The following is a 27,884-nucleotide window of genomic DNA, read 5'->3' on the forward strand; positions in this document are numbered from 1 at the left end:
GAAGATCCCACATGCTGCAGAGCAGCTAAGCCCGTGCGCCACAACTACTGAGCATGTGCTCTAGAGCCCGCGAGACACAACTACTGAAGCCCGTGCGCCTGGAGCCCATGCTCTGCAGTGAGAAGCCACCGCAATGAGAAGCCCACGCACCAAAACGAAGAGTAGACCCGACTCACTGCAACTAGAGAAAGCCCGTGTGCAGCCCGCACATAGCAACAAAGACCCAACTCAGCCAAAAATAATAAATAAAAGTCTAGCCTGGGGAATTGAGATACCTGCAAGTGATGACAGTACACAGGATAGATGGAAGGGGTGGGGGGGAAAGCTAGGGGGTTTCTGCAGTAATTTGAGGGAATGGGATCAATGGCCCCAAATCAGTGTGATGACAGTAGGAACAGAAAGAAGCTAGACATAGTGTGGAGGTAGCAGCAACAAGACCTGGCAACCAACTTAATACAAGGGGGAAGAAAAGAAAGGCAAGAATGATTCTTGAGGTGCAGATCCTGGGTAGCTGAGAGGACCATTATTCTAAATAGCTAAAGTAACTCAGAAAAGTGACAAGGGCACATAAAGTGCTACTGTCTATTTTTCTAATAGCTAGCTCCAGTTTCATCTGAAGTACTACTACTTGTTTACCCTTTGCTCCACCCAGGACAAAGTTACTTCCTGATTTGATGCCATCAACCTGCCTTTTTTGTATAACCTCATCTCCCACTTTTTCTAATAAGAGCCCCCTGGAACGACCCATGAGAGTTTTGGGTTCTCCCCTGCCACCTTTCCCATCCTCACTTTCTCATTTCCTCACTTCTCCTTCCTCTTCACCACCCAGGCCTACCCATTCATGGCTCAACTCAAGCCTCAGCTCTCCTGTGAAACCTTCTTCAAACACATGGATTTCTCCTTTTCCAGAATTTTCATAGACCTACTATCTTAGAATTCTAGAGACCATTTTGTTAGTGATCATTTTCTTGTGTGCCCTTTATCCCCACAACCATCTCATAGGCCCATGAGAACAAGTCTCATACAATACAGGTCGTGAGGTCCCCACAGTTGCACTGCCTTGCATACAATATGTACTTGATAGACACTTTATTGATGACCCAAAGTCACTTAGTCTCTAAGAATATGCACATCTTTTTTTCTCATTAATAATTTACTTTTATTAAACTCTGATTAGACATTTAGACATGTGAAATAGGGAGATTCATCACTTAATACTTCAAAATATCTGTGAGTTAAGAATCTTTAATCTTAGGAGCTGCTATTGCCTTAAGAGATTATTTGAAAATACCATTTCGGTCATAAATTTTTGTGACAGCTTCCTTTTAACCCTGTTGACCCAACAGTATACCCAACAGTTAAATGATCATCACTCCAAGGTGATTCTGACTTAGAAATAACCTAATTTTCCATGCGGTCTATTTATTTTCATGAATCCAATAAGTGCTTTTTTTCTACCTTCCTGTTCAACTAGCCATAGTATAGTTAATTCAAAGTGTATCCACAGAAAAGTTGGTAAGTTTTTGTTGTTTTTTTGTTTTTTTTTTTGTTTTTAACAAAATAACAGCTGCCTTCATTGGTCCCTCTCTCAATTAATTGCACTGAGTCAGTTCACACGTTTCTCTCCTTCCTCCTATGTGCGGGAAACACAAACATAAGTGAGGTCTACTAAGGAATCATAAAAACGAGCACTGTTGCAAAGAGGAATTCAAAATGTTCGTGGCAGACTATCCTAATCAAACCTGCTCTCATCACTAAGACATTTCCTCCTGCAAACAAAATCACAGGGCAAACAATGGGGAGAAATGCCAGAGAAAAGGAAGCAAGAGGCGTACTTTGTCAGTAAAATTGAACTCAGTCCCCGGAACATCTGGCGGCTGGTAGAGCAATAAGCAATGACAGCCGCTACCCGTACGCTGCTGATTCCCACTCAGGTTTTCCACTTTTCCTCCCTCTTCCCATAGCGAAGGCCCGCCTGACCAGGTCCTTCCTCTGCGCCAAGGTGCGCAGCGCTGCGGGGTCTCGCGCGCAGATGACCTCAGACTGCTCGGCCCGGGTTCAGCCGTCCTCTCCCCCGAGGCCTGGCAGCCCCTACCCAGGCGCGGTCTCCCAGGGACCGGACTCCCGGCCCGAGCCCCCAGTCCGAGCCGGACTTCGTTATTCGGAGACGGCTGGGCCGCGCCCGACCCCTCCTTCCCCAGCACCAGCGCGCGCGGGCTCCGCACCCCACCAACCCGGGGACCGCGAGCTGCGGGGGAGGGGAGGGGCGGCGGCGCCCGTTAGCCGTGGTGACTGCCCGCCCCGACGCGCGCAGGACCGGCCCTTACCGCAGCGGAGAGGGAGGCAGGGGGTAGGCGGCGCCCGGCCCGACGCTGCTGGGAAGGCGGGGGCGACGGCGAATGCGGCGGCGGCAGCCGCGGGGAACCCCAGCGGGCGCCCAAGTGGCGGTGGGCCGCCTGGGCGCCGCCATAGTGGGGACGCAGCGGCGGGCGGAGCGCGCGGCCGCAACCCCGACCCGTGGACGACGGGACCACCAATCCCACTCTCCGCCTCAGCGCCCTCACCGGGGGTTGGGCATCCGCGGCCAATCGGCGCGCGGGAGCCGGGCGGGGCGCCGGGCTGACCAATGCGGGGCTGCACTGCAGGCAGAGAGCGGACGCAAGCCCGAAGCGGCCCGCTAGACACTGGACCCCCGAGTTTTCCGGCCCGTTCGCCTCGCGCGCCCGCCGGGACTCGGGCTGTTGGCGGTTCAGGGCGTGGGTCCAGCGGGCCTGGCCTGCTGGTTCCGCGCCGACGCCCACCCCTCGGCTCCCCGGAGCCTATCCGCCGCCTTGAGGAATCTTCCCCCGGCTTCACGCCCCGCAGGGCGCGCGTCTGGGATGCGGACCTCTGACGGCCGCAGGGCTCGCTGTCCGCCGAGATGACCCCTCGAGAGCCTGTTTCCTCGGCCGTGCGAGAGACGGGGGTACACGGTCATTCCACACTGAGGGACGCAGGCATCCGCCTGGAAACAGGCTGAGACACAAGGCTGTGGACCTCCACGGGCTGGGCGACCCTGCTCAATCCTGTGGAGTTGGGTGGACAGCGGTCGCTGGCTGCCCTTATTACTACTTTAGAGCCTCTTTTTATTCCGGGCACAGGACCATTCCGCCCCATCTCGTCTACCCTTTTCAGTTCCGGAGGTCCCAGCTTTTCTCCCACCCTACTGGGGCACAATTTAAAACGTAATTCCCCCGAGGGGAGTTACGGAAGAGAGGAGGAACTGTCCGGCTGTGATCCTTGGTTGCCCACCCAAAGACGTTGCCTCACCAAAGGAGGGCAGTTTGCCCTGGCCAAAAGGCTTCTGAGGGGAGCCTGCCTAAGACAGGCTGGTGCACGCTTCCCTGGAGTCAGTCAGTCCGCTGAGGCCTGGGCCTGACTGCAGGCAAGAGGGCCTGTTCCGTGGGACTTGAGACTCTCATCACCTCTTTAAACTGCAGTTTCCCAGGAGGTTATTACATTTGACCAAAACAAAACGTGAAAGTTTCTAGAAAAATAGTCAGCTGTTGAGCAAGAACTCTGCTGGGGTTACAGAGGGACTACCCTGCCTGTCCTTCAGCAGGGCTGGGGATGGTAGGGTCAGTGAAATGTAGGGAGGTCTGGGACCCTGCCAAGTCTGGGGAAGTGTTTCTTCCCTCCAAAGATGTGTGCTCCCAGGGCTTGCCAATCCATTAAGGCCTGGCTCTGTCCACGCTCACCTGGGAATCCTTGGGTGCTGGACAAAAAATTCAGCCTCCATTTCTTGGCCCCAGGAGGGAACTGGCATAGAAAAGTAGGTATTTTTGAGACCTGCTGCTCCTCCCTTCCCCCACAATCAGACACCAGAGGTGGCAGCCACCTCCCAAGCCCCAGGACACAGAGAAGCATTGAGTTGCTGAGCTGACCCAAGATTCTCCCGCACCTGGCAGGGGCCAAGAAATAGGACCTAGTGCCTGGCTGTCCAAGACCAGCTGAACAGCTCTGCTGTGCCCAATTCACTGCCCCTCCCACCCCTGCTGCTGCTGCTGCTCTAACCTTGTCCACCTGGACCTCAGGAACCCAATGGGGGTCCAAGGGACCGGGTCTTCCTCCGGGGAAGCGTCTCACCAACTACAGGCAACTCAGAACAGCTTCAGGACCTAAGGGAAGCGCGCACGGGGTGGGGGGCAGGGGTTGTCAATCCCTTGCTTTTCAAGCACCTAAAATGTACTGCCTTCTTTCAAGCTGGTTCTACAATTTTTATGGAACGGACACTGGCATAAACTTACACCTGCTCGATGAAGTTATTAACAAGTGGGGTCAAGATGAGAGAGATCAAACTCAGTTTTACAAGTTGTGGAAGTGGTCTGGTCCTTCATCTATCACCTCTTCCTTCCCATCTCTAGGGCCAGAGAAGCAAAAGGAGGTACTCACGGCCAGAGGTGCCTCTACTTCCCAGGTCCCACCATACAGAGCCACAGGACCAGAACTTGACAAGGAGCCCATCTCTTTAGGAGGGCTTCCTAGATCCTGCCTTACTGAGTCTTCTTAAAACGCATGGCCCTGCTCCAGAGCCTATGACTCTAGATACACTCCCGGCCTGACCCTGGGCCACTCAGGCTCCTTGGGGCAGACACAGCCAATCCTCTGCTCAACACATTTTATTGCTAAGGACAAGGTGATGCACCGGTTTTCAAAATAATTTGGTTTATAGCGTTCATACGTAACAAAAAAAGGGGAAGTATTAAAATCTGATTCTTGTATACATACGGTATAAGTGTGAATCCCTCCAACCCTGGGCCCAGGCAAACAAATTCATAAGGAGCAAAAACCTGTTTAACCCCTTCAGAGTTGCCCTCCAGTCCCACCCCGCTCCCAAATCAGCTCCCTCCCACCCCCAGACCAGGGGGCATATCTAAACCCACCCCCTGGCCTCCAGCGGCCCCAGTTCATCTTAACCCTCCCAGCCCCTGCATGATTGCAATTTTCTGTTGACAGACTCATCCGCCAGGCTCTGCCTGCTTCCATCATTAGATCCCCCTTCAGAGTATTCCCCACCCACACCCTTTAATACTGTCCACAGGGGCTCTGTGCCTAGAGTGATATGGGCACACACCCAGATTACCCCTATCTTCTCCTTCAAGAGAAGGCAAAGAGGTGGCGTTAACTCCTTAGCATCTCATCGCTGCAGCTTTGCCAGCACTCTCTTGAGGCAGTTCCAGAGACAAACGGATGCCACAGCCATCTGCAGCCAACCCCCAGGGGCCCTTACTCAGTTCAGCTGAGGGCAGAATTTCACATTTTTGTTGCCCTGGATAGGCAAGGAAGAAAGTAAAGGCCAGGGGCTGGCAGAAGCTGGTCCAGACCAAACATACATACGCACACACACGCACGCACACACACGCGCGCACACGCACACGCGCACACACACACACACACACACACACACATAAATACAAAAAGGGGGAGGGGGCAAGCACCAGCACCTCTGCCTAGTTGGTGCAGGTGATCGTTAGGAAGCTAAGTCCAAGGCCAGGAACAGGGCAACCAGCCCAGCCAGCACAGTCGACCCCATTACAGACTGGGGCCCATGCAGCCACAGCGTTCCAGTGCTCAGCCCATCAGCTGGGAGATCAGCGGCTGCTGCCACATGTCCAAGTACGGCTTATTGTTTCATTACAGTGGAATGCGATGAGGGTGGGGTGAGAAGATGATGGGGTCGGTTATTTCATTCCTTTTCATTTTACAGTTCACTTTTAGAGACTTCAGAGTTCCAAGTGTCTGCTGTGCTGCGGAACCCCAGAGTGCTTTCACCTTGGCAGCTGGGACTCTCCTGGCCGCTGGAAGCACCTACTCCATGATGGCCCGGTATAGTGCAGGCTCAATGTAATCTTCCCGGTATCTTGAGTTGATAACTCGTTGCCGTTTCTTTTCCTGCTTAACCTCTTTCTCCGTGAAAATCTCATTGAAGCGCATGTCTGAGGCTACTGACTACAGAAGAATAGGCAAACCAAGTGAGCACTTTATGGCCAACCACCCCGAAGAAGAAAAACCAAGGGACACATCCTTGCTGTGTTCCCTCCCTCCCAGATGGGAACCAAGGGCACACAGAAAGTACACACTCACCAGTCTAGACTTGACTCTCTTGGGAAGCTCTTCATCCAGCGTGTACACGTCATCTCTCTTAACCACAAGCTGTGAGCCATCCTCAAACTCCACCTACCAAGGAAACAAAGGCCTTTAGCTAAGATATCCCTGACTCTCTCCCTGGTCCATCACGCACAGTGGCAATTTCCTGCAGTCACAGGAAGGGTTTAGAACACTGAAGTAAGGCCTGCCATGTTTGAAGCCATACCTGGCAGACTGGACACAGGGCAGCCCCTAGCTCTGAAAAAGGTTGTCACTGATCCCTTGGCTCAGCGGTCCCCAACCCCCGGGCCGCAGACCGGTGCCAGTCCACGGCCTGTTAGGAACCGGGCCGCACAGCAGGAGGTGAGCGGTGGGCGAGCAAGCAAAGCTTCATCAGCCGCTCCCCACCGCTCGCGTTACCGCCTGAACCACGCCCACCCCCGTCCATGGAAAACTGTCTTCCACGAAACCAGTGTCCCTGGTGCCAAAAAGGTTGGGGACCACTGCCTTAGCTCTCCCAAGAGCAAAGACTTCCTCTTGCTCAAGAGGAAACACTGAATTAATCAGGTCCCCTCCCCCATCCCCAACAAAAGCCTTTGGTTACCTGGTACATCTGGATGGGGTGAGAGGCCACAAACTTGGCTCCATAGACTTGGCCGTCTGTCCATCTCACTTGGACTACTTCCCCTTCAGCAGGAGGACCCAACTGGAGACAGTCCTGACTCTGAGGGAACATTAAGGAAGAAGGGTGAAAGGAAGGTCTACCTGAGAGACCTGCTAAGTCCAAGTCCACCCCGTTATCTCTGCTGGCTGCTGCTGCTTCTAAGTGACAGAAAAAAGCAGCCATAATAAACTTAATAAATGTAAAGGACATGTGCCATGATCAAGAGTCCATCTCACGTTCCTTCAACTGTCTCTCTAAGGGACAGGGGGACAGGGCTCTGCCAGGAAGAAATACTCAAACTTTATTCAACTATTTAAGAAAAGGGTTCTTAGGATTTCCCTGGTGGCGCAATGGTCAAGAATCCACCTGCCAATGCAGGGGACACAGGTTCGAGCCCTGGTACGGGAAGATCCCACATGCCGCGGAGCAACTAAGCCTATGCACCACAACTACTGAGCCTGCGCTCTAGAGCCCGTGAGCCACAACTACTGAGCTTGCGTGCCACAACTACTGAAGCCCACGCGCCTAGAGTCCGTGCTCCGCAACAAGAGAAGCCACCGCAATGAGAAGCCCGCGCACCACAATGAAGAGTAGCCCCCGCTCGCTGCAACTAGAGAAAGCCCGCGTGCAGCAACAAAGACCCAAAACAGCCAAAAATAAATAAATAAAAAAAAACAAATAAAGTTTTTAAAAAATGGAAAGAAAAGGGTTCTTAACCTTTTTTTTGAAGGAAAGGTAATAAAAGACCACCTACCATGGGACCTGGCAAAAAACGTTAGGACTTTTACTCCCTGCAGACAGGGGAACCCTAAGGATGGGTGGAGTCCTCGCTGCATTCCCAGCAGAGGGCTTGGTATATAGTGGGCGGTCAGTGTATGAACATGGTCATGGCAGCTGAATAAAAGGTCTGATGGGTAGACCTGGGAGAAGGTCCTTGCGGACATGGCCCAAAAAAGTACACATTGGAGCGGAAGCAGAGCAGAGAGTCTAAAATGCTGTGATATTCCAACTGCTCTTACCAATTCCACTACATGACAAGAGTATGGAAGGTCCTACACGCCAATTCACTTACTGAATAGAAATGGCTCTATACTGTATTGCCAACTCATTACTGACAGGTACTCAGTAACTATATCGTGTATGAGTTCAACAACTAAGTAGAAAGTACTGCCCCCAAAAGAATCTGAAGTGGAAGTTTTAACTAGCCAAATATGTGATCTTTGATAAATCCCTTAAGTTCTCAGATAATAAGTTTTACTACAATAGCAGTTCTCCAAGTATGGTCTGCAGACCTTAGCGGGGGTTCGTGAGAGCACGATGGTTTTCACAATAATATTAAAACATTAGCCTCTTTTGCTGCGCAGACATTTCCAGTGATGGTGTAACACCTAACACGGGTGCAACTGCTGGTGCTTCAGCACAAATTGACGCAATGGCCCTAAGCTCTACTACTTGTTACTGCGTTCTTAACCACTGTGTACTCATGATTTAGGAGCAAAAGGAAAAAACCTGGTTTCATATAACAACGTCCCTTGATGAAGCAGAAAAAATTTTTGTGTGAAACCTCAATCTTTGAGTACATGTGTTAAGTACGCAAAAGACACTTCTGCTACACGCCAAAGCATGATGGTTGTCTTGAGGAAAAGCATGCTGTAACTGTTTGAGTTGTAAGAAGTAACTGCTTTTTCCATGAAACACCAGCTTTATTTGAAAAAAATGACTGACAGACAAACTGTGGTTATTCAGACTTGGGTAATGGCAGACATCTTCTTGAAAATGAATGAAGTGAGCCTGTCACTTTGAGGAAAATGGACTGACAGTATACTGCCAATGATAAAACCTAAGCTTTCAAGCACAAATTACAATTTCAGAAAAGTTGTGTCACCACCATGAGCTTGAAGCTCCCTAAAATTTAAAGATTTTTCTGAGCTTAGTGCTACAAATGAAAATGATTTTTTTGGAATTGTCTAATCAAATTTAACAACATCTGGAAGATCTACATAGCCCATTGCACCAATACGGATGATGGTACAAAATCACGCATGAGTTCAAGAGCCACTCTCAGTGTAAGACAGACCAAAGAATGTTAACGTAAGAGGGTATGTTCACCAAGCTGCCTTCAGAGTCTACACTGCAGCTAACTTTTAAGAAACTACCACTCGTTGAGGTCTGGTGTAGTATCAAAGTAGAATAACCACAGTCATCTGAAAGGCTACTTAAATTTTACTCCTCACTTTTTCAATCGCATATCTGTGTGAGACCGAGTTTTCTTCACATACTTTAACCAAAACAATATATTGCAACGAACTGAAGATGTGATGTAAAAAAGGTTTGCACAATTGTAGAAGAGTGGCACTCTTCTAATATTTTTTGTTTTACTTAAAATAATTTTTCGTTTTAAAAAATGGATTATTTCAAATCAATTCACCTCAGTTTTCATTTCTAATGAGCAAATATTGATAGACATAACCCACAAAAATACAAGCTCTTTTGGGGTCCTCAGTAACTTCTAGAAGAGTCCTGAGATCAGTGTTCTCTAAGTTAGAGATACCACCTGCTTCTCAGAGTTGGTATGAGAAGTGACCGAGATACCCGAGTAAAGTACTTAGCCTAGCGTCTGGCAAACTGGAAGAGCTTAATAAAGCATAGCTAGTCTGCCACAGACACTACTGATACCATCTTCACTACATGGAAGTCTGCCTCACAACTAATGAATGTACTTTTAGCAACTAAGTTGCTAACGTGGTAGAGATGTGGGAAACACCTGTTGTTTAAGGAAGAAGTGGCTTCATTCCACTAGGCTGGTGCTCAGTCTAACATGAAAAGGTGGGGGTGGGGGTGGGGGTAGTGGGTGGGGATGAGGATGGACGGACGGACAAAGGATGGACAGGGGAAACCTGAACTGAGTGCTGAGTCCAGAGCCAGGAAACCTAGGATTGAGTCCAGGCAGGGCCCCCAGTGTCTCAGGTATTGATAACACAAGCAGGCCAGGGATATCTCCAAGCAGTTTCTATTCAGCCCCCAAAGGCATCAGCTGTAAAGAACCAAAAGCAAATTCCATAAATCTACTAAGAGGGCGTGGCAGAAGAGATAATTGGCTAATTCTCCCCAAATCACACAGCTACTAAGCAGTGAAGCTGGTACTGGCACACTGCTCTGATTCCAAAGCCTGGGCTCTTCTTCCACTGCACCAGAACACCTTCAAAGGGTAGTTTGGACTAAAATACAAGTATGTTTCAAAGAACTGCAAAAAACGCCAGTTCCTACAAGCTTCTAGAGGAAGCAGGGTACCCTAGCGGCACACGATGTTCTTTGTACAGAAAGACCAGTACAAACACTTCTTTCTGTTTGGGGGCCGAATGATGGGACCATGGGCCTGGATAGAAAAGGCAGGCAGGCCCACAGCCAGTCTGCCAGTCAGACCAAGAAACTCCCCCACCCCAAAATGCCCATGAAGCTCCTTGCAGACATTACCACTATGTCCTCGGGATAGAGATTGTCGCTGAAGGAGCCATCGTCAAAGTTGACTTCATAGAAGGTCTCCGTGGTGAGCCTTACCACCTCACACTGGTAGAAGCGCCCATTCTTGTGCTTGCTAATGACCTTCTGGCCCGCAGTGATGCTCTGCAAGGCCCCCTTGGCACGCTGGAAGAAACAGAGGCTTGGGTTATGGCCACACTGAGCTGACAGGCCTAGCGAACGGGGACCAAGATCAGGGGGCTCTTCTTTACCAGGGAAAGATAAGCGTGAGACAGGAGAAGTAAAAAGGAGCAGGAGATGGGAGCTCAAACAGGTCTTTCCAGATGTCCACACCCCAGCCAGGACACGGAAGAACCTAGTGTCATATTTTCCCCATAAATATAGCTCCTCACTCATTCCCAGTCCACAACTGGTCCTTTACCATCCTGTCTCACCACAAACTCCCAGAACAGACTCTTGTGACTTCCCTACTGTTTCGAGGAGCTGACCAAACAGCACCTACTAATTCACATAGTTTAGACACACATCAAAGTGGACGCTCAACAGGTGATCTGAGGCCCTGGGTCCCCACACAATGCTCCACACAGATCTTAGCACCAGCTCTACCCTCAGGGCCAGGGCACAAAGACTGAGGTTCCCTGGATGTCCTCAGCTGCACACTGTACACAGCTCCACAGCTCTGCCATCTCTGGGGCCCTCCCATCACCCTTCTTCTCATTCTGAACTTGTCCTTGATGCAAACGAAATCACAGAGCATCTGGTGGTCTTGTGTCCAACTGCCCCTCCCCAAGCTGCCCAGGCTCTGTGCTCCAGCCATGCTGGCCTCCCTTCTGTCCTCTGAGCATGCGTGCCAAGAGTGTTCCCACCTCAGGGTCTTTGTGCCTCTGTTCCCTCTACCTGAAAGGCTCTTCCTCAGTTATCTGCACATTGGCTCCCTCACATCCAAGTGTCCACTTATGGACAACCTTACTACCTCTCCTCCTCCATTCCTGTATCCAGCTTTACTCTTATGCCGGCACTTCTCCCCGTTTGATACACTGTACATTTACTTGTTTCTACGTGTCTTTCAACTACACTAAATGCAGCAGGAGGGCAGGCACTGTTGTCTTGTTCACCAGCATGTTCCGAGCACCTAAAACTGTGCCTGACATGTAGTAGATGCCCAGTAAGTATGTGAAGAATGAATCAGTGAAAGAAATACTCAACAGTACCCCGTTTCCTCATAGCACCAGCCATCTACAGCTGCCAATGTGAGGGCATGGGGGGCTAATGACCATCACCAAATCACTACCCTGTTCCGACACAAAGCTCCTATCTCCTTACCACAGCCAGGACTCAACGGTACCTCAAACTTTTATTCCTCATTCCCGTATCGACTATTTTTCCCTTTTCCTAAGCTCCTAACCCACCTCTGCCCACCTCCTGTGCTCAATAGGACATCTTTAATGAAAAAGGGGAATCCAGTCAGCCAACGAGGCCCTTTCCATGGTGGAGGACAGCTTGTCCTCTGGGCTGGTGCTCTACTGTGTCCTTCCTTTTATAAAAAGATTGTTTTCACCACACTGTTGACAAGCCTTCATCGGCATCCCCTCCACTGGACTGTAATTCACTGATGGCACTCTGGCTTCTGACCTGACTACCCATGGAACCCCCGGTTTGGGGTGCAGTGACCACGCCAGCAGCCCTGTCTTCCCGACAGCACGTGGCCCTCCTCAGCCTCTGCTGGCTGCAGGGCTCTCCTTCTCTCCACGTCTCTCTGCTTCTCAGCTGCTTTCGCTGCCTCCTGCTCTACCATCTGCTCCTTATACTAGGAATCTCCAGAGTCCAGTTTCTAACGGGAATTAGGTTTAATTATGCTGTTAAAGACTGATAATATCCAAATCTTAATCCAGCTAATCTAGCTGCCTCCTGGTACCTCAATCAGAATGTTCCAGCGACCTCAAAGTCTACAGGTCGGGCTTCCCTGGTGGCGCAGTGGTTGAGAGTCCGCCTGCCGATGCAGGGGACACGGGTTCGTGCCCCGGTCCGGGAGGATCCCACATGCCGCGGAGCGGCTGGGCCCGTGAGCCATGGCCGCTGAGCCTGTGCGTCTGGAGCCTGTGCTCCGCAACGGGAGAGGCCACAACAGTGAGAGGCCCGTGTACCGAAAAAAAAAAAAAAAAAAAAAAGTCTACAGGTCTTTCCCTCATTTTTATCTCCCCCACTTTCCTCTGCAAAACAGCCCTGCCCCATCTCAGTTCCTGATCGCAGTTAATACCATATTAGCATCCCTTCCACCTTTAAGGGAGTGGCCTGAGTCATCTTGAATTCACACTCCCTCATCCCTTCCTCTTTCTTTATCCGCTCCCCATGGCAGCCAACAAACCCCGTCAGTTCTACCCACTGTAGGATCCCAGCGTTGGCTGTGACCCTAAAGCTCTCCCTCTGTGTTCCCATTTCAGACCTCACTTCTCGCCTAGGCTAACTGGTCTCCCGGCCTCAAATTCTTATTCCTTCAATCTTTTCTGCAAACCACCACCAGAGTAACTGTTAAAAAAACATATAGCTCAAAATCATAATATTGGAAAAGTTCCCCTTACCTAGTGGAAGAGACATCAAACCCCTAAGTGTGGCAGCCCAGGGCCTTAATCCTCTGGCACTGCCTGCCTTTCCAGTACCATCCCCTGCCACGTTCCCAGAGCCAGTCTCACACGTTCCTTCTTCTGAGACTCGCTCATTCTGTTTCTGAAGACTTGACTGCACTCCTGCTCACAATTCCTACTTACTGTTTAAGACCCATTTAAGCTTCACCGTTCAGAGAAGTGCAAAAATCACTACTGTATGGGGGTTAATGGTTAACTCTTCTTCCCATCAGTTCACAACACTTACAGAGCTTCTGCGATGTCCCTGACACTGTGTTAAGTATAGGGACACCCAGATTAACAAGACATGGACCCTCAAGGAGTTTATCCAGGAGAGGCAAACAAGGAATCAACCACAAGCAGCTGGTTCCACTGGATTAGGAAGCACAAAGCAGGAAGTAGAGGATGGACAGGGGCCATCTCCTAATCCCACACTCATTAGCAGCCTCCAGGAAGCACAGCGCTTGAGGAGATACTTGCTGACACAATAAATGGAGAGCCTGCAGAGAAAATGATCCCGGAAACCGTCGAGAGGACTCTAGAATGGCACCCTCCTCACCTCCAAATTAGGGATCTTGTGCCGAAAGCAGGTAATAAAGACAACAAAAGGCCAGTCATCTGGCTGCATCATCACTCCTGCAGCCTGAGCACAGCTCACGTGGAAGGCAGTTGGGCAACGGCCATGAGAACACTGCACACAGCAGCCAGCAGTTCTTTTCCTCCGTTTCTTACAGAAGACACATTTCTACAACACAGGAGAAGCAGGCCAATGATTCTGGGAACTAGGATGGTCTCCTCTACTGTACCCGCACCCAAATGCAGAGTCTTATGAGCAAGAGCCCACCCCCTTCCCAAACACGAGGGTACACGCACCCTCTGTTAATCTCGTATCCAGTCACAGGTATCCTCACTAAGTAGTTTTAACCAGAGGGGGAGAATCGTAAACCATGACCGAAACTGAGGGGTAAAGGATGGCCACTGGGCCAACCAGGCGATGCCCTCCTAAGCGCTATGCTCCCCTCTATCCAGAGACTCGGAAACAGGGAAGGGATGCAGGGTCACAAGCCCATCTCTTTCCGCTTACCAGTTTGAAGCGGGGCAGGGGAATTTTGCTCACATCCACTGGACTTCTTTCTGCAATGTTGACAAATCTCGCTTCCAGAATCGCCACCGCACACGAGACATGGACCCACCTGTCAAAAGGCAAAGGCCACCTCAGTCCCCCTGCAGCTCCAAGGCCCTGTGGCCTTCTCTTCTAACATGGGCCTGTCTATAGCGTTTCCTCCCTTACCCAGCGTGACCACTGGACTTCCCAGCAAGTTCCTGGGACCCAGTGAGGTAAGACCAGAAGCGTCTCCACGCTGAGGAAGCAGAAGAAGGTCCCCACCACAACATCCCGGGTCAGCGCAGGGTCACACTTCTTACACACTCACTCACCGCCTGTTGCAACAGGAACAGAGCCACAGCTAATTGTGTGTGGCAGGTTCCAGGGAGTGAAATAAATTAGAGAGCCCCATACACGCCTCTTTTACCAGAGGACCTGGGCACTTCCTCAAAATATCTCCAGCTGCGCCCCAATGTACCGGTAATCCCAGCCCTCCCCATCCAGGCCTTTGGCCAGACCTCTCCCGGGGCCGAAGTGACCTCTCCCTTCCTCCACCTCAGACTCACTCGCTAAGGTCTGGCCCTAGCCCCACTTACTCTGAGAGGTCTGTTCAACAGACACCCTTAGAGAATTATTAAAGTAAGTTCTGGGCATTTGGGGAAACTGACACGCACCAAGATGAGATTAACTAAGACGGTGAAAACTCTCAGGATCAAGCCACGTGAAAACCTACAACAGACAGCGTTGGGGCTGCGTGGAAGCCACCTGCAGTGTGTGAGTGGGAACAGATTTGTTTTGCATGGCCCTGGAGGGCAGACCAAGGATCATGAGGTAAAGGTGGGAGGTGCAAGCAGAGCCCTTTCCATTGCAAAAAAGGAAGAACTTTAACAGCACTATCTTGCAATTCTGAGGAACACAGTGACCTCAAGTCACGGCAGCAAGTGTGCCTTTAGAGGAGTGGAGGCGGCAAGCAGAGCAGCCAGCTATCTGGAACGGCATGAAGGGGATTCCTGTGAGGCAGGATGCCGGGCGGTATGTGTGCTTCAAGTTCCCACAGGATTTTAGCTGGAAGCAGGGTCTTCACTGCTGGTTCCCCATCGACCTGGGAGTACTCTCCCCTAAGCAGCCGGTCTTCGGGGCGAAAACCTCATTCACCTTACATTTACATCTACCTCTGAACCACTGAGCCACGCATGACCAAGCACAAAAATTCAGCTCGGTGAAAGCGAGCTGCCAGACAGCCAAGAAGCCCAGCTCTGGGCTGAGTATCCAGAACCCTCTGTAGAATCGACTGAGTAGTGGGTAGTCATGGCTGGGCCCTCCTCAACGTCCCACTGTCCTTCTTAAGGACAGCTGCCCTCATTCCAAACAGCCAGGGAGTCCGCCTGCAGGAAGGGCTCACTAGCTCACAGCCGTGGCCACCTCTGTACCAGCCCCAGCTGTAACAAGGTAACTGTCCTCACTTCCTCCACGAAGCCCCCGCATCATCTTCACAGGGTCTTCGTACCCTCGTGAGTCCATCTTAGCTCTTCCAAAAGGAGGACGTTACTTACAAGGGTGCCTCAGAGGGGAAGCTCGGGTTGGAAAGTTCTGGGACTGCTCGGCTTCCCATCCTTAAAATCAGTCTTGGAGATGCTATTTCGGCCCCAAACAGTGTGCTTCCCAAGTCCTCGTCAGCCATACCGACGACGGCCACCGCCCTGGCGGCATGCCTGCACTCAGCTTCAGAGCCCAGAGAACTCACCTGTCGTCATTGGCTCTCTGCAGGGCTCCTCCTCGTAATGAGCACAAGCAGCAGTCCTGCCAAGAAGACGGGGAGGAAGAGTGGTCACCGCCGAGTCATTAACGTCCCATCTGCTCTCCCCGCCACTTCCTGCGGGCCACGGTAGCCTCCACGTGAGAAAGCAGCCCACAGCATGCGGGGCCTCGCCTGCACAGACCTTGTAAACAGGACTCCCCTGCAGGAAGACAGGGAGCCACTCGGGGCTGAAGTGCGCCAATTACTCTCCTGACTTAACATAATCGTCTTCGCTGGTACTGTTAACAACAACTGTAAGCAAAGTCACGGGTGATACCCTGCTCAAGCTGGGGGCATTACAGGGCTCTCACTGCCTCCTATGTGGGTACTGCCAGGTTCCAGAGAGAGGGGAGGAATAAAGGGAAAGCTACCAAATGAACCATCTGAGTCCATTTTGATGCTCCAACCAGATGGCTCAATTCTTTACAGGAGGTTATGGTCCATCCACAGGAAAACCTCTACTTGGTCCTGACACGATGAAGCAAACACAGCTTCCAGACTCCATCATGCCCTGCCACAGGTGGGCAGCAAACACTCTCATTGTCGTGGGGATTTACTCCGACAATGCTCACCGACATCACTGTGTACCAGGCACTGCACAGACCCCTGGGACATAGAGTCCGCGTGAAACAGTCCGATCGTGAGCGAACTTGTCTCACAGGGAGACAGCAACAGCATGGAAGCACTCACCTCTTCCAGGGCATTGGCCGAACACCGAGAACACATCCAGTCTTCAGAAGCCTTTGCAGGGGGCACCCCGTAGCAACCTAACAGGGACACCGAGGTGAGCAAATTAAACCCAGAGGCCAGAGTCAGAAGGTAGACCTGCAACTCTTTTCCAGACACTACTTCCCAAAGCTACAACCAAATCTTACAGAAACCCCTGAATTCTAGCATCAAGGCCCCCACGGGTCAGCCATACAGTATGGCCCACAGTCTCAAAAAGTCAGAAACTAGATTCACTGCTACCAACACCTAGCGAGCAGCAGAGATTAATCCCCTCCTGGTATCTACAATCAAGGGGACAGCCCAGGGTAGACAGTACAAGCACGGAGCCCAGAGTCACAGGAAACTCAGACTCAATCAGCACCGAACTCCAAGAACAGACACATAAGCTATCTGCACTGGGGAGCTGGGGAGGTCACTGGGAGGTCGCAGGGAGGCCAAGAGGCGGCAGGACTTCCAGTCAGACGCCCCCGTCCCTGGGACCGGACGCAGAGAAGAAGTGAGGCACTCACTGGCATGGACCCGGACGCTGCACTTCTTGCAGGACACTAGGATGCTGGTGCCGTCCTCCTCTAGGTAAGGGGTGGACAGGTTGATGTCCGTGCTACACCCAGTCGAGGTGAAGCACATTTCTGGAATCAGTGGCTTGGTCCTCTGCTTCTGGGGCGCTAAATCTGGAGCACTGCCGCAGTTCTGACTAAGGCTTCCGAACTCCACCTAAGGAGGGAGCAAGTGCACACCTCAGTGAACAGCCCCGTGTCCTCAGCTCTCCGCCTGCCCCGTCAGCAGAAGGCTGCTCTCTTCCTGACAGGGCCCCCGCTAGGCTCCCGGGTGCACAGCCATTATCCCAGGGCCGCTAACTGAAGTTACCGCCAATGACTCCAATTCGATTTCTCACAGCAGCATCAAACAAAGGCCCCCGGGGACAAGTGAGAAAAGGAAGCAAGGTAAGAGGCAACTGGGATTTCAATCTTCCCAAACCAAGTGGTAATAAAATGCACTGAGAGGCTGGTGAGGCTGCTCTCGGCGGCTCCCCTCTGCGATGCACGGCATGGGGGCCCCACCCAGGGAGAGGACGCAGAGCAGGTGCTTCCGTGGGCCAGCACTGATTTCCTCTCGGGGCCCATGTCAGCAGTCACCTGAGCTGCAGCACTGTCACATGGCTGGAGCCCCGAGAGCCACTCCTGGCTTGGGGCCCCCTTGGGAAGAACATTATGTCCATGTACTTCCCTTGGCAAACAGCTTGACTGCAAGAATCTGCCGCTTCTGCCGCTGGATGGTACCATCACCCCCGTTCCAAGGACGGGGCCCAGAAACATGTCACCCCCCAAGCCTATGCCATTCATGAAACTCTGAGCCCCTCTCAGCAGATCTACTGGTAGTACAGCCTGGCCATCTGCCTGCTTCCCTCACAGGCAAGGGCACATTGAGATCTTTTGGGTTTGCTTTTGGTCAATGGAAAGAAGGAACGAGTTACTAACTCAAAAGTACTCTGGTCTGAAGTTTCACTCTTTGGCAAACATGAACCTGGGGCCCTGCCAGGCTCAGTGGCAGCCATGCTACTCTAACCACCATCAGGGGACTGATTCTCTACATGCCACCCTGTGTAGGTCCCAGCTGAGACTGACCTGGTCATCTGGCACATGTGACTTGTGGGTGCCTTCCTGGCCCCCTAGAGCTGGACCCAAAGAGACCCATGACGGTGGAGCCATCAAATGCCCCAGGAGTGGGAGGGGCATGGCTAAGCTCAGCCAGGGTGCTTTCCCATCCCCCTCCCTCCTGCAGGCCCTCTGCTCCTACACCTCCCAAATTCCCTTCCGCTACTGCCAACATCCGAGGTGGCAATGGGAAGGGAAAGAAGAGACAACACTGGAGGAACTGGCTCTTCACCTGACATTCAGAATGATTTAAAGAAATCCCCTGCTCTCCAGACTGACTGGCAAGGTCAACAAACCACCTGGAAGGAATCATCACTGACTAGAATAACAACAGAGCAGATTCCTCAGCAAACAGTGTGAGTGCCAAGGGCAGCAGGGAATCCCCCAGAGCCTAAGCCACACCCTCAGCTCGTCCCCAAAGCATTCTCAAGGGAACACCCACATTGCTGCATGGCTATCTGCCTGGTGAAGCCTTTCCAACACGTGGATGGGGCAGAAGACACTAGGAAAACATGCCTTTCCCAAGCTATGTCCCCACCATTAAACCTAGCTTTCCTCTGAGCGCTGGTCCCGGGTAAACAGAGGGGACGTGGTGGGCTTACCTGATGGTAAGTCTGAAAGATCATGCAGACGGCGCAATGAGGGGCCTGCTGGGCCATGGCCTCGTTGAATTCCTTCTCGGCCTCAAAGTTTGGAGGTCGGTTCTGCCACAGCTGGCTCAGGGGCTTGGCCCAGGCCTCCGTCTCCTCAGCCTCCTCCTCGAGGGTCCCCTGTTCTGATACATCTAGAGGAAGAAGCAGGGGTGTGAGTCAGTCAGCACCAGCCCTGCACAACTATGGCTCTGCCCGGAGAGCCGACGAGCTCAGCCCAGGGCTCTGGTCCCAGGTTTGGACTAACCCAAGATCCTATGGGTGACAAAGGCAAAGGGCAGAGGCGATCTGCAAAAGACTCCTTCAGTACTTGGACGATGCTGTGGGGAGCCCTGCAATCCACAGCTACAGCCCCTCAAATGACCTTCTCACTCCTTCCCAGACAGGCGTACTTTCCAAGAGACCCTGGAGTCCTATGCTGAGTAGCCCAAGGAAAGCTCTGGAACATACCTACGGAAGATACCCATTTATGTGTTTACTCCTTGCAACCCAAGCTCAGTGCAAATAAACAGTTATCTGCTCCGCCTTCAGTCATGTTTAATCCAAAGGGATCTGGCAGCTGCCAGTGCATGTGACCTCGGTGAAGGGTACCATAGCACACCTAGGCCGACGCAGACAATTAAAATCAACCCCTGTAAGCCCCGTCAATCAGGCCTAGCCAGGAGCCGTGGTGCCAAAATCCAAGCACAGATATTTTCTGCATCCTGGCCAGAACAAGAGTGATCGAGACAGCCGGGAAGAAACAGAAACGGACTGCTCACAATCACAACAGAAAACCTACCACACTGACATCTGCTCCGCTTATAAAACCAAAAGTGGCCAAGAATCGTCCTACGTGTGAATACTGAACGAATGATGAAAATGTTCACTATGTTAAATAAAAACTGTAGGAATCAAAATTTTACAGTTTACATAGATAAAACTTCATTGAGCTCTACAGTTAAGGCATATGTACTGCACTGAATATGTTATGTCTCAACTGAGAAAAAATGTTTTCAGTGGAGAGAGGGGTGTGTGAGACTAAAAGAGACTAAAGAAACTTTCAAATGCAGTGCGTGACCCTAGTTCGGTTCATACTGGTTTAAAGGGAAAAAGCTATAAAAACACATTTTTAGAATGAGCAGGGAAAGACGAATATGGACTGAGAATCAGAGGACATTATGAAGTTACTGCTCACTTTCCAAGGTGTTATGACAGTGGATTTTATATAGGAGACAATCCTCCTTAGGAGATGCCTATCGGTGCACTTTAAGTGAAGTGACTTGACGCCTACAGCTGACTTTCAAACGATACAGCAAATATGCATGTACTTGTTCGTACATAAGCAACGCACAGGGAGAGACAAGTGATTATGGCAAAATGGCAACAGCTGTTGAATACTGGAAGCGACACAGTATTCTTACTGTTTCAACTTTTCCACGTTTGAAATTTTTTAATCATAAAAAGTTTGAGGGAGGTATATTACGATCTCACGTTATTATACAAAGACATACATGGACATAATTTAACATCTGACGAGGACAGTCAGGAAGATTAACACATTAACGTGTTCACAGTAGTCATCTCTGTAGGGTAATCTTGCTGTCCTCTTTGTAACTTTTTCGGCTTCCCCAGTTTTCCACAGTCTACATTGCTTTAGCGCATTGGGGAGAAATGAAGAAGCTAGGCTGCTGCGACCCAGAGGACCTGAGACCCCCACAGGGGCTAGAGGAAGACCCCAGAGGACTTCTAAGACTCTGCATGGAAGTCTGCCTGCTTCTGGCTACAAGGTCTGAAGAGGCTTTCCCACCAAGCTTATCATGATCTTTCTACCAAGGAAAACAGTAGACATGGGCATCGACATCAGATCAGAAAGGGAACGTGAGGTTTGTGGAGCAGAGGAAGGGCTGATGAGACTCTAGGCTTTCCATGGGCGCAGGCAAGGACAGGACAGGGTAGGAGGAGGCTGGGCATCAGGCAGCAGTAAAAAGGGGCCTGGTCACTGGCGGATCTTACGGGGCCTGTGGGCTCCAGGCAGCACAGGAGACCACACTGCGCTGATGGCGATCACTCCCTGAGCTCCAGTTCTCCTCTGCATCCCTGCCTACTCCCCTCTGTCTCCTTCACAGGCTCCTCTTCCTCAGTTTTCCTAACCCCTGCCTCTGTGCCCTCTCCCCGAGCAGCCGCATTTAATAGAGATAACAAATACCACCTCCACACACCCCAAGCAACGCTAGAACCCAGGGAGGCACTCAGCTCAGGCTTCCTCTTCCTACCACCCTCACAGCCCCACGTCAGGTTGCCAAATCCAGTGGACTTTATCCTCCCAACAGGTTCACCACTTCCCCTCCCCAACCCCTACTTCCACTGTCCTAGTTCAGACCCTCATATCTCACAGAGGCCATGACAAAAGCCCTCTGCTCCTAAGATGCAATCCCTAGGAAAAAATCTTTTTTTTTAATTAATTTACTTATTTATTATTTATTTTTGGCTGTGTTGGGTCTTCATTGCTGTGCGTGGGCTTTCTCTAGTTGCGGTGAGCTGGGGCTACTCTTCGTTGCGGTGCGTGGGCTTCTCATTGCGGTGGCTTCTCTTATTGCAGAGCATGGGCTCTAGGTGTGCGGGCTTCAGTAGTTGTGGTACGCAGGCTTCAGTAGTTGTGGCACGCAGGCTTCAGTAGTTGTGGCACACAGGCTTCAGTAGTTGCGGCTCGCGGGCTCTAGAGCACAGGCTCAGTAGTTGTGGCGCACGGGCTTAGCTGCTCCACGGCATGTGGGATCTTCCCAGACCAGGGCTCGAACCCATGTCCCCTGCATTGGCAGGTGGATTCTTTACCACTGCACCACCAGGGAAGTCTAGGAACAATCTTTCTAATGCAAATCCAACTGCATCACCCCTCTGCTTAAAACACTTGCAGGGCTCGGAACGCCCATGGGCAAAGTCCTCTGGCTCACGACCACCTCACTCCTCCTCCTCTGCCCATCCCACCCTGGCCTGGCCCTGTAACGCCAGCCGCAGCAAGCTGGTTCCTCTGAGTATAACTTCCTGCTTGTCCTTGCCATGGTTACTGGCACTGCCCAGTCTGCCTGGATTAACATCTCCTCCCTTTAGATCAGTGCATTACCCTGTGAGCTTCCTGAGGGCATGGACACATCTCAGTTATATTTGTCACCACACATTCAGCACAGGGCTTGGTATCAGTTACAGAACCTGCTATCCTGAAAAATCAGCCTTGGACCTCCTCAAAGAGGGAAGAACTTGCATCCAATTATCCCGTATTAGGCACATTCCAAGACACTCAAACGTATAATGAAACCTGATTATAAATCCCATAACCTGAAATCCTACCCTCTTTATGGAGTATCTGGGAGAAGAGCTAAGCCACAGGCCCACCCCTGGCCCTCAGCTTGGCCCCCTGAGGTCCTGTCGGAGGAGGTCCTGATGCAGTGAGAGCGGCTTTCCTCTGGTGAAGAGTGAAAACAACACTTACCATCATCGCTGACGCAATCCTGCAACACGAGCGGGTGATGGCGGGGGAGCTTGCTTAAGGGCTGACGACGGCCCTTGGACTTCTTACTCTCCTCCAGAGAAAACATGTATTCATCCGCAACCTGGACAAACCACAAGAAGGAATCAAGTTGGTCTTGCCTCCACTTCGGGATACAGCAGAAGTTAGTCTTACAATAAAAACCAAGGGGAAAAAAAAAAAAAACCCAAGGGAAAGAGCGGGGCAGAGAGACACAGAGAAATGTAAAACCCGACATGGAAAACACCCGACTTAGAAAAAGCCAAAACGACAGTGTCATGCAAACCAGTGTAAACCAGGATTATATAAACCGTTTAGGGCAAAATTTGTGCCTAGTCAGTGTGGGTCCCGGCCTTCTCAGAAGCAGGCTGAAACCAATGTACCAAAAATAAACCTACTCCAGCTCTAAAGGAGAGCCCCTTCCTTCAGCTCACTGACATGTGTCCACGTCTGAGAGCCCCAGAGGCCCCTTTCCTTGGACCAGGAGGCCAGTAGCACCCGTTACAAAGTATCAGGCAGCTGGGCCAAACAGGTTTGAAAGGCCAGAGCACCCCTCATTCAAAGGGGTGAAGAAGAGGGGACCCATTAAAAAGAAAGTAGGCCACGTCTCCTCAGGCACTGTCAGGACCTCAGCTCTAGCTGATACTCTTTGATCCTCTTCTCCAGGGAAGAACGTCGGCCAGGACACAGAGCGCCTCTGAAACTCTGGCCCACTGCAGAAGGAAAGGTTGATTTAACACTGCATTTACATAATGTCAGAGCAAATGTAATTAGGTTTAAGGTGTACAGGACTGAACCAGTAATACCACATCAGAGCTTCCTTCTAACCAACATATTTAACACTTGGTTATGCTGACATTAGGAGACACGGGTTATAGCAAAACCCACTGAGCAAAGAAATGAGGCCTGGAAGAGGGCCACTTTGCAACCGTGACCAAAACCAATGCCTTAGAGTGCTGCAGAGAAGTGTCAGCACTGCGGTGCCACCTTGGAGAAGGGACACTGGGCCTGCAGACTCCACGTGCAACTACACAGAACCCCAGGACTTAAGGCCCACACTTGGAATGTCAAGAAAAACCAAATGCTGAGCAAATCACAGAGCCCGCTCTTCTAAACATAAATTGAGGGTCTATTTGCCTATTCATTCAACAGATATTTACCGAGACCCTACTGAGTCGGAAGGTCTGCCCAGGGAAGGAAGGTGTGAAGAGATGGTACCGCTAGGATGTGCTCCCTGCTTACGTGAGTGACGATGCTCACGGCAGCGTGCCATGCGGTGGAGGAGTGAGGATGGTAGGGGTCTCCTACCAAGGAGGTCCACGAAAGGCTAACACAAGCACAGACTTTAATCAGCCCTGAACTACACCAACAGCCTAAAGCAGCAGTTTCCAAAATGCACATCAAGAGGCCTGAGAAAGCCTCCATCAGAGTGAACAGGCAGGGCTCCGTTCCAACCACAACAGCCCTGCTTTTGATCTACATTTTTTAAATGAATAAGAGGTCACTTAAAGAAGGGGTTCTTTGTCTAAAACAAACTGGAAATACCAAATTTATCTGACAGTGTTACCAGGAAAATAAAAAATGTAAGGATATGCACCCCAACACACGTATACTTACTGATGAATTACATACACTAATGTACTTTAAAACAAAACACTTTAAAACAAAAATAGACTGTAAAAGGATTAAGATAAAAATAAAGTTCCATTATTTGATTCCTGCATCCCCGTAATCTTCTTGCATCCCCTACTACGAAGACCACCTAGGTAACAGGCCTAAATGTGAGATGTGGCAGAGACCAGGAAGTAAAGGCATGAGAATAAAGGAACCAATGAAGGTGGGGATTTCCAGCCTGGGTCTCCAAGGTGAGAGAGACTAAGAGGGCTCCTGTGGATGAGGGGGGAGTGGTAACAAGCCAAGTTAGCCAAGTTAAATGTGCTGCGTATGGTACACACAACACCTACCTGTGGGTCCTTCATCTGGATATAATACCCAGGGGGCACGAAGAAATTCAGCCTGGGAGTTCAGAAAGGTCAGAGCAAGAGCTGTGGATTTGGGAATCCTCAACATCGGGCTCGGAATTTAAATCATGCAATGGATGAGATGATCAGTGGAAGATAAACTGACTGAAGACCAAGCCTTCCAGGACAGGAGTAAGAAGAAAGAGGAGATGCTGGGGGAAAGGGGCCCTCAAGTGGGAAACCCACAGTCCAAACACTACAGAAGAGCTGAGCAGGCAGTGGCCAAGGGACTCAGCAACTGGGAGGTGCCAGGACTTTTTCAGAGATAAGTTCCAGTAGACACACAATAAGGAACTAGGGAGTGAGTACACACCACACAGACTATTTTTGCGAAGACCAGGAAAGGAATGAGATGGTAGCTTGAGAAGGAAATTTCCTCCAATTGTATTTTAAGATAGGGGCTTTGTGAGTATGGTTTTATGGCTGAAGAAGTTTGTCCCCCAAAGATGCAGAGTCCTAATAATCCCTGTGAATACGTTAGGTTAACACGACAAAGAACTGTTAAGGCTGCTAATCGGGTGACCATCATCCTGGATTATCTGGACGGGCCCAATGTATTCAAACAGCGCTTAATAATGGAAGAAGGAAGCAGAAGAGTCACTGTCAAAGTGAGGTGACATGAGCAAGACTTGGCCAGATGTTGCTGCCTTTAAAGGTGGAAGGCAAGGGCCATGGCCAAGGGATACGGGTGCCCCCAAGGACGCTGGAAAGGGCAAGGAAATGAACTCCCCACAGAAAGGTACAGAGCCCTGAAGACATCTTGCCTTTAGCACCATGAGGCCTATTTCAGACTTGTGAACTGAAGAACAAGAAGATGGTAAATCTGTGAAGTTTGTGTAACTTGTTAAAGCAGCAACAGAAAATGAATATGGGGTAGGAGGTGGAGACGAGTCATTTCACAGGCAAGCACTGGAGGAGGTAGAGGGGTCAGGACCAAGAACCCCAGAACTTGGCTTCGGGAAAGGAGGAGGCCGCCTCTGTCCACATCTGTTTAACCAAAGGGCTTCCTGCGAGTCCAGCAGATATGCCCAGCGTACCATGCCTGGTGCTGCAGCAACGCAGACATGGTGATATGGGATTTCTAACCGTAAGGGGCTTACAACCCAGCCAGGGTCTAAGTCTGCCCTTTCTGCTACCATCACTCTGCCTCTGACCAAAGCGGTCAGATCTACTCAAATATTTGAACATCCTCCCACTTTTTCCCCTCTTCTGGCTAAATACTCCTCCTCCAGTTCCTCACAGTGCTGCCTTTCCCTGCAACGTACTCCAATTTCTAACTTCCCACAGGATTTAACAGAAAGAGCTGGGTTCAAATCCTCGTTCAACCATTGAGCCAGGTGAGCCCGAGCAAGTGGCAACCCAGTAATAAAACGGGGCAAAGAGCACTGCCCCTCAGAGCTCTTTGTGAGGATGGGGTGGGATGGCATGCAAGGTCTCCCAGGCCGCTGCCGGCAAGAGAGCTGGAGCTCCAGGCTCTCTCGAGTTCTCTGTTACCCCCGACACGTGGGTTGCCAGGTCAAGGTCAATGTTCTTGACGGGGCTTGTTCTGTACAAAGAACCAAGTGTTCTCTCTCCTTCTTTAGGGAACTCACTTTTTCAAAGCAGCCTGAACTAACAAGAACTTCTGCAGCAGACACGTTGCTGTGAAGACTCAGGCGGTGGTGCTTCAGCAGTCAGTCACCAGGGGCCCTTTTACCATGGCCCCTGACACAAGACGGCAGCACGCTAACTGAATAGCAGATGGCCCGAATTACACCTTGCGGGACGCTCAAAGTGAGAGGAGGGGGCCCACAAGGGTGTTCTTCAAAACCCAACTGTTTCCAGATATAGACACAATGCTATTAGACCTCTCCAGGGACACGCAGAGTGCCTCAGCTTCTGCCCAAGCCTTGACTGTCAGTCTGCCATCCCACCCAATCAATCAACCCTCAAGTCAGCTTCTTACTGGAGCTAAACTTCCATTCGGCCCACCCACGTTTACAGAGGCTCCTGGGCCAGGCCCCAGGGACCACGCCAGTGCCTCAAGAGGCGAGGCTGGATGTGGCCCAGTACCTGGCTCCTAGAAGTGCACCTTCACCCGCCTGTGACAACCGCACCCAGACCAAGACAGCGTCTTAGACAAGGAGCGAAGTGCTGGAGGGACTGGAAGGAGAAAGGGACGCAGCTGAGAAGCAACGAGAGGTTTCCAGGAATACTGGCTTTTGAAAAGGAGCTGGGCCCCAATGAGCACCGGACTGTTCCAGGACAGACAAGTGCCTCTTCCCACCTCAAAACTACCTGCAGCCTGCTGATGGCTGCACAAAATACGAAGGCACTTAAGGCCCCTGAGCTGTACACTAAAAAAGGGCTAGAGTGGTATTTTATGTCATGTATATTTTACCACCATAAAAAACCCACCTGCAGCCATCCTCTCCTGTGCCCGCCTCTGCTAGAGACCCCTCCTGTCAGAGCTCCCTACCTCTCCCGCCCTCATTATGTCCCATCGCCCCTCTTTAACACAGGCCCACTCGGCCAGCTGCCACCATCTTCCACCCTCTCCTCCCCGGCTCTGCACACACGACCCTCTCCTAGCTCCTGAACCTCTGGCTGCTCTCTTCTGCTTGTCCTTCTCCTTCCCGGGCCCTCTGCCAACACTCGCACTGTGAAAACTGTTCTTCATGTTCCACATGCCCCACGGGCGAACTCTCCCACACCCACCGACACCCTCCAGGTGAAGGTGACTCCCAAAACTACCCACCTAAGGTGCGTGTATGCACGTCTCCAATGCCTACCTCACAAGCAGGTCGCACTCAGCATGCCCCAGGCTGACCTCACACCTGAGTCACACGCAAATAACCCCCTTCCCTTTTCCTGCCACCTCCATCCTCCACCGATACACCCCTGTCCATCCGGTAAGTAACACGAGCCAGAATTCCAGGTCACCCCTGCACTGTCCTCCCACTCACCCCACACCAGCCCCCGGCCCCGCGCTCCCACCTTCCAAGCAGTCATTACCCCAGCCCCCTCCATCCACCCCTGCCAGCACCTCACGGCTCGGGTCCTCACCACCTCTCAGACTAAAGGTACAGGTTCCCAACTGATTTCCCTCTTGCAAACCATTTTTCCTCCTGTCCTGAAGGAGCAGTATTTGATTATAAAAGTAACACGTATTCATAAAAAGTATTCAGACAATTTATAAATGCAGGAAGTGAAAATCATCTATAATTTCATCTTCAAGGGAACCTCTGCTGTTTCTAATTTTGCCTCCTTCTTCCCCCAAAAACCTTTATACTCCTTCCAAAATGATCTTCCAAGACATCAATGCAAAGCTTAAAAAACGCTTCACTGGGCAAAAGAACTGACAGTTTCTTTGAGTGAGTCAGTGGCAGGTGGACAGAGGGGCACTGCTCTAGATTAAGGCAGACTTAAGAGACATAATGAACAGACATAAGATGTAAGATTAATTAAATCTTGATTCAAACAAACCTGCTGTAAAATAAATTTTGTTTAGACTACTGGGGAAATTTGATTGTGAACTGGGTATTAGATGA

General features: G+C 51.0%; 2 protein-coding genes across 10 annotated transcripts in view; both read right to left on the minus strand.

The window, feature by feature from the left end:
• ST3GAL3 (ST3 beta-galactoside alpha-2,3-sialyltransferase 3) overlaps positions 1–2,463 on the minus strand; it is a 236,812-nt gene extending 234,349 nt beyond the window's left edge. For all 5 annotated transcript variants that reach the window (XM_033867828.2, XM_033867824.2, XM_073790892.1 and 2 more), the window contains exon 1: positions 2,328–2,463. The gene's annotated coding sequence lies outside the window, so the exon portion shown is untranslated. The remainder of the gene's footprint in view (positions 1–2,327) is intronic.
• A 2,177-nt stretch (positions 2,464–4,640) lies between these two features.
• KDM4A (lysine demethylase 4A) overlaps positions 4,641–27,884 on the minus strand; it is a 43,004-nt gene continuing 19,760 nt past the window's right edge. For all 5 annotated transcript variants that reach the window (XM_033867811.2, XM_033867809.2, XM_033867794.2 and 2 more), the window contains 11 exons: positions 22,298–22,418; positions 18,781–18,962; positions 17,033–17,237; positions 16,485–16,561; positions 15,741–15,796; positions 13,976–14,084; positions 13,451–13,636; positions 10,265–10,435; positions 6,731–6,850; positions 6,124–6,216; positions 4,641–5,988 (listed from right to left, as the gene is read on the minus strand). In XM_033867811.2, coding sequence (XP_033723702.1) covers positions 5,848–5,988; positions 6,124–6,216; positions 6,731–6,850; positions 10,265–10,435; positions 13,451–13,636; positions 13,976–14,084; positions 15,741–15,796; positions 16,485–16,561; positions 17,033–17,237; positions 18,781–18,962; positions 22,298–22,418 — 1,461 coding nt within the window. In that variant the 3' untranslated portion in view covers positions 4,641–5,847. The remainder of the gene's footprint in view (positions 5,989–6,123; positions 6,217–6,730; positions 6,851–10,264; positions 10,436–13,450; positions 13,637–13,975; positions 14,085–15,740; positions 15,797–16,484; positions 16,562–17,032; positions 17,238–18,780; positions 18,963–22,297; positions 22,419–27,884) is intronic.

The sequence above is a fragment of the Tursiops truncatus genome, chromosome 1, assembly GCF_011762595.2.
Source record: "Tursiops truncatus isolate mTurTru1 chromosome 1, mTurTru1.mat.Y, whole genome shotgun sequence".
Lineage (NCBI taxonomy): Eukaryota > Metazoa > Chordata > Mammalia > Artiodactyla > Delphinidae > Tursiops > Tursiops truncatus.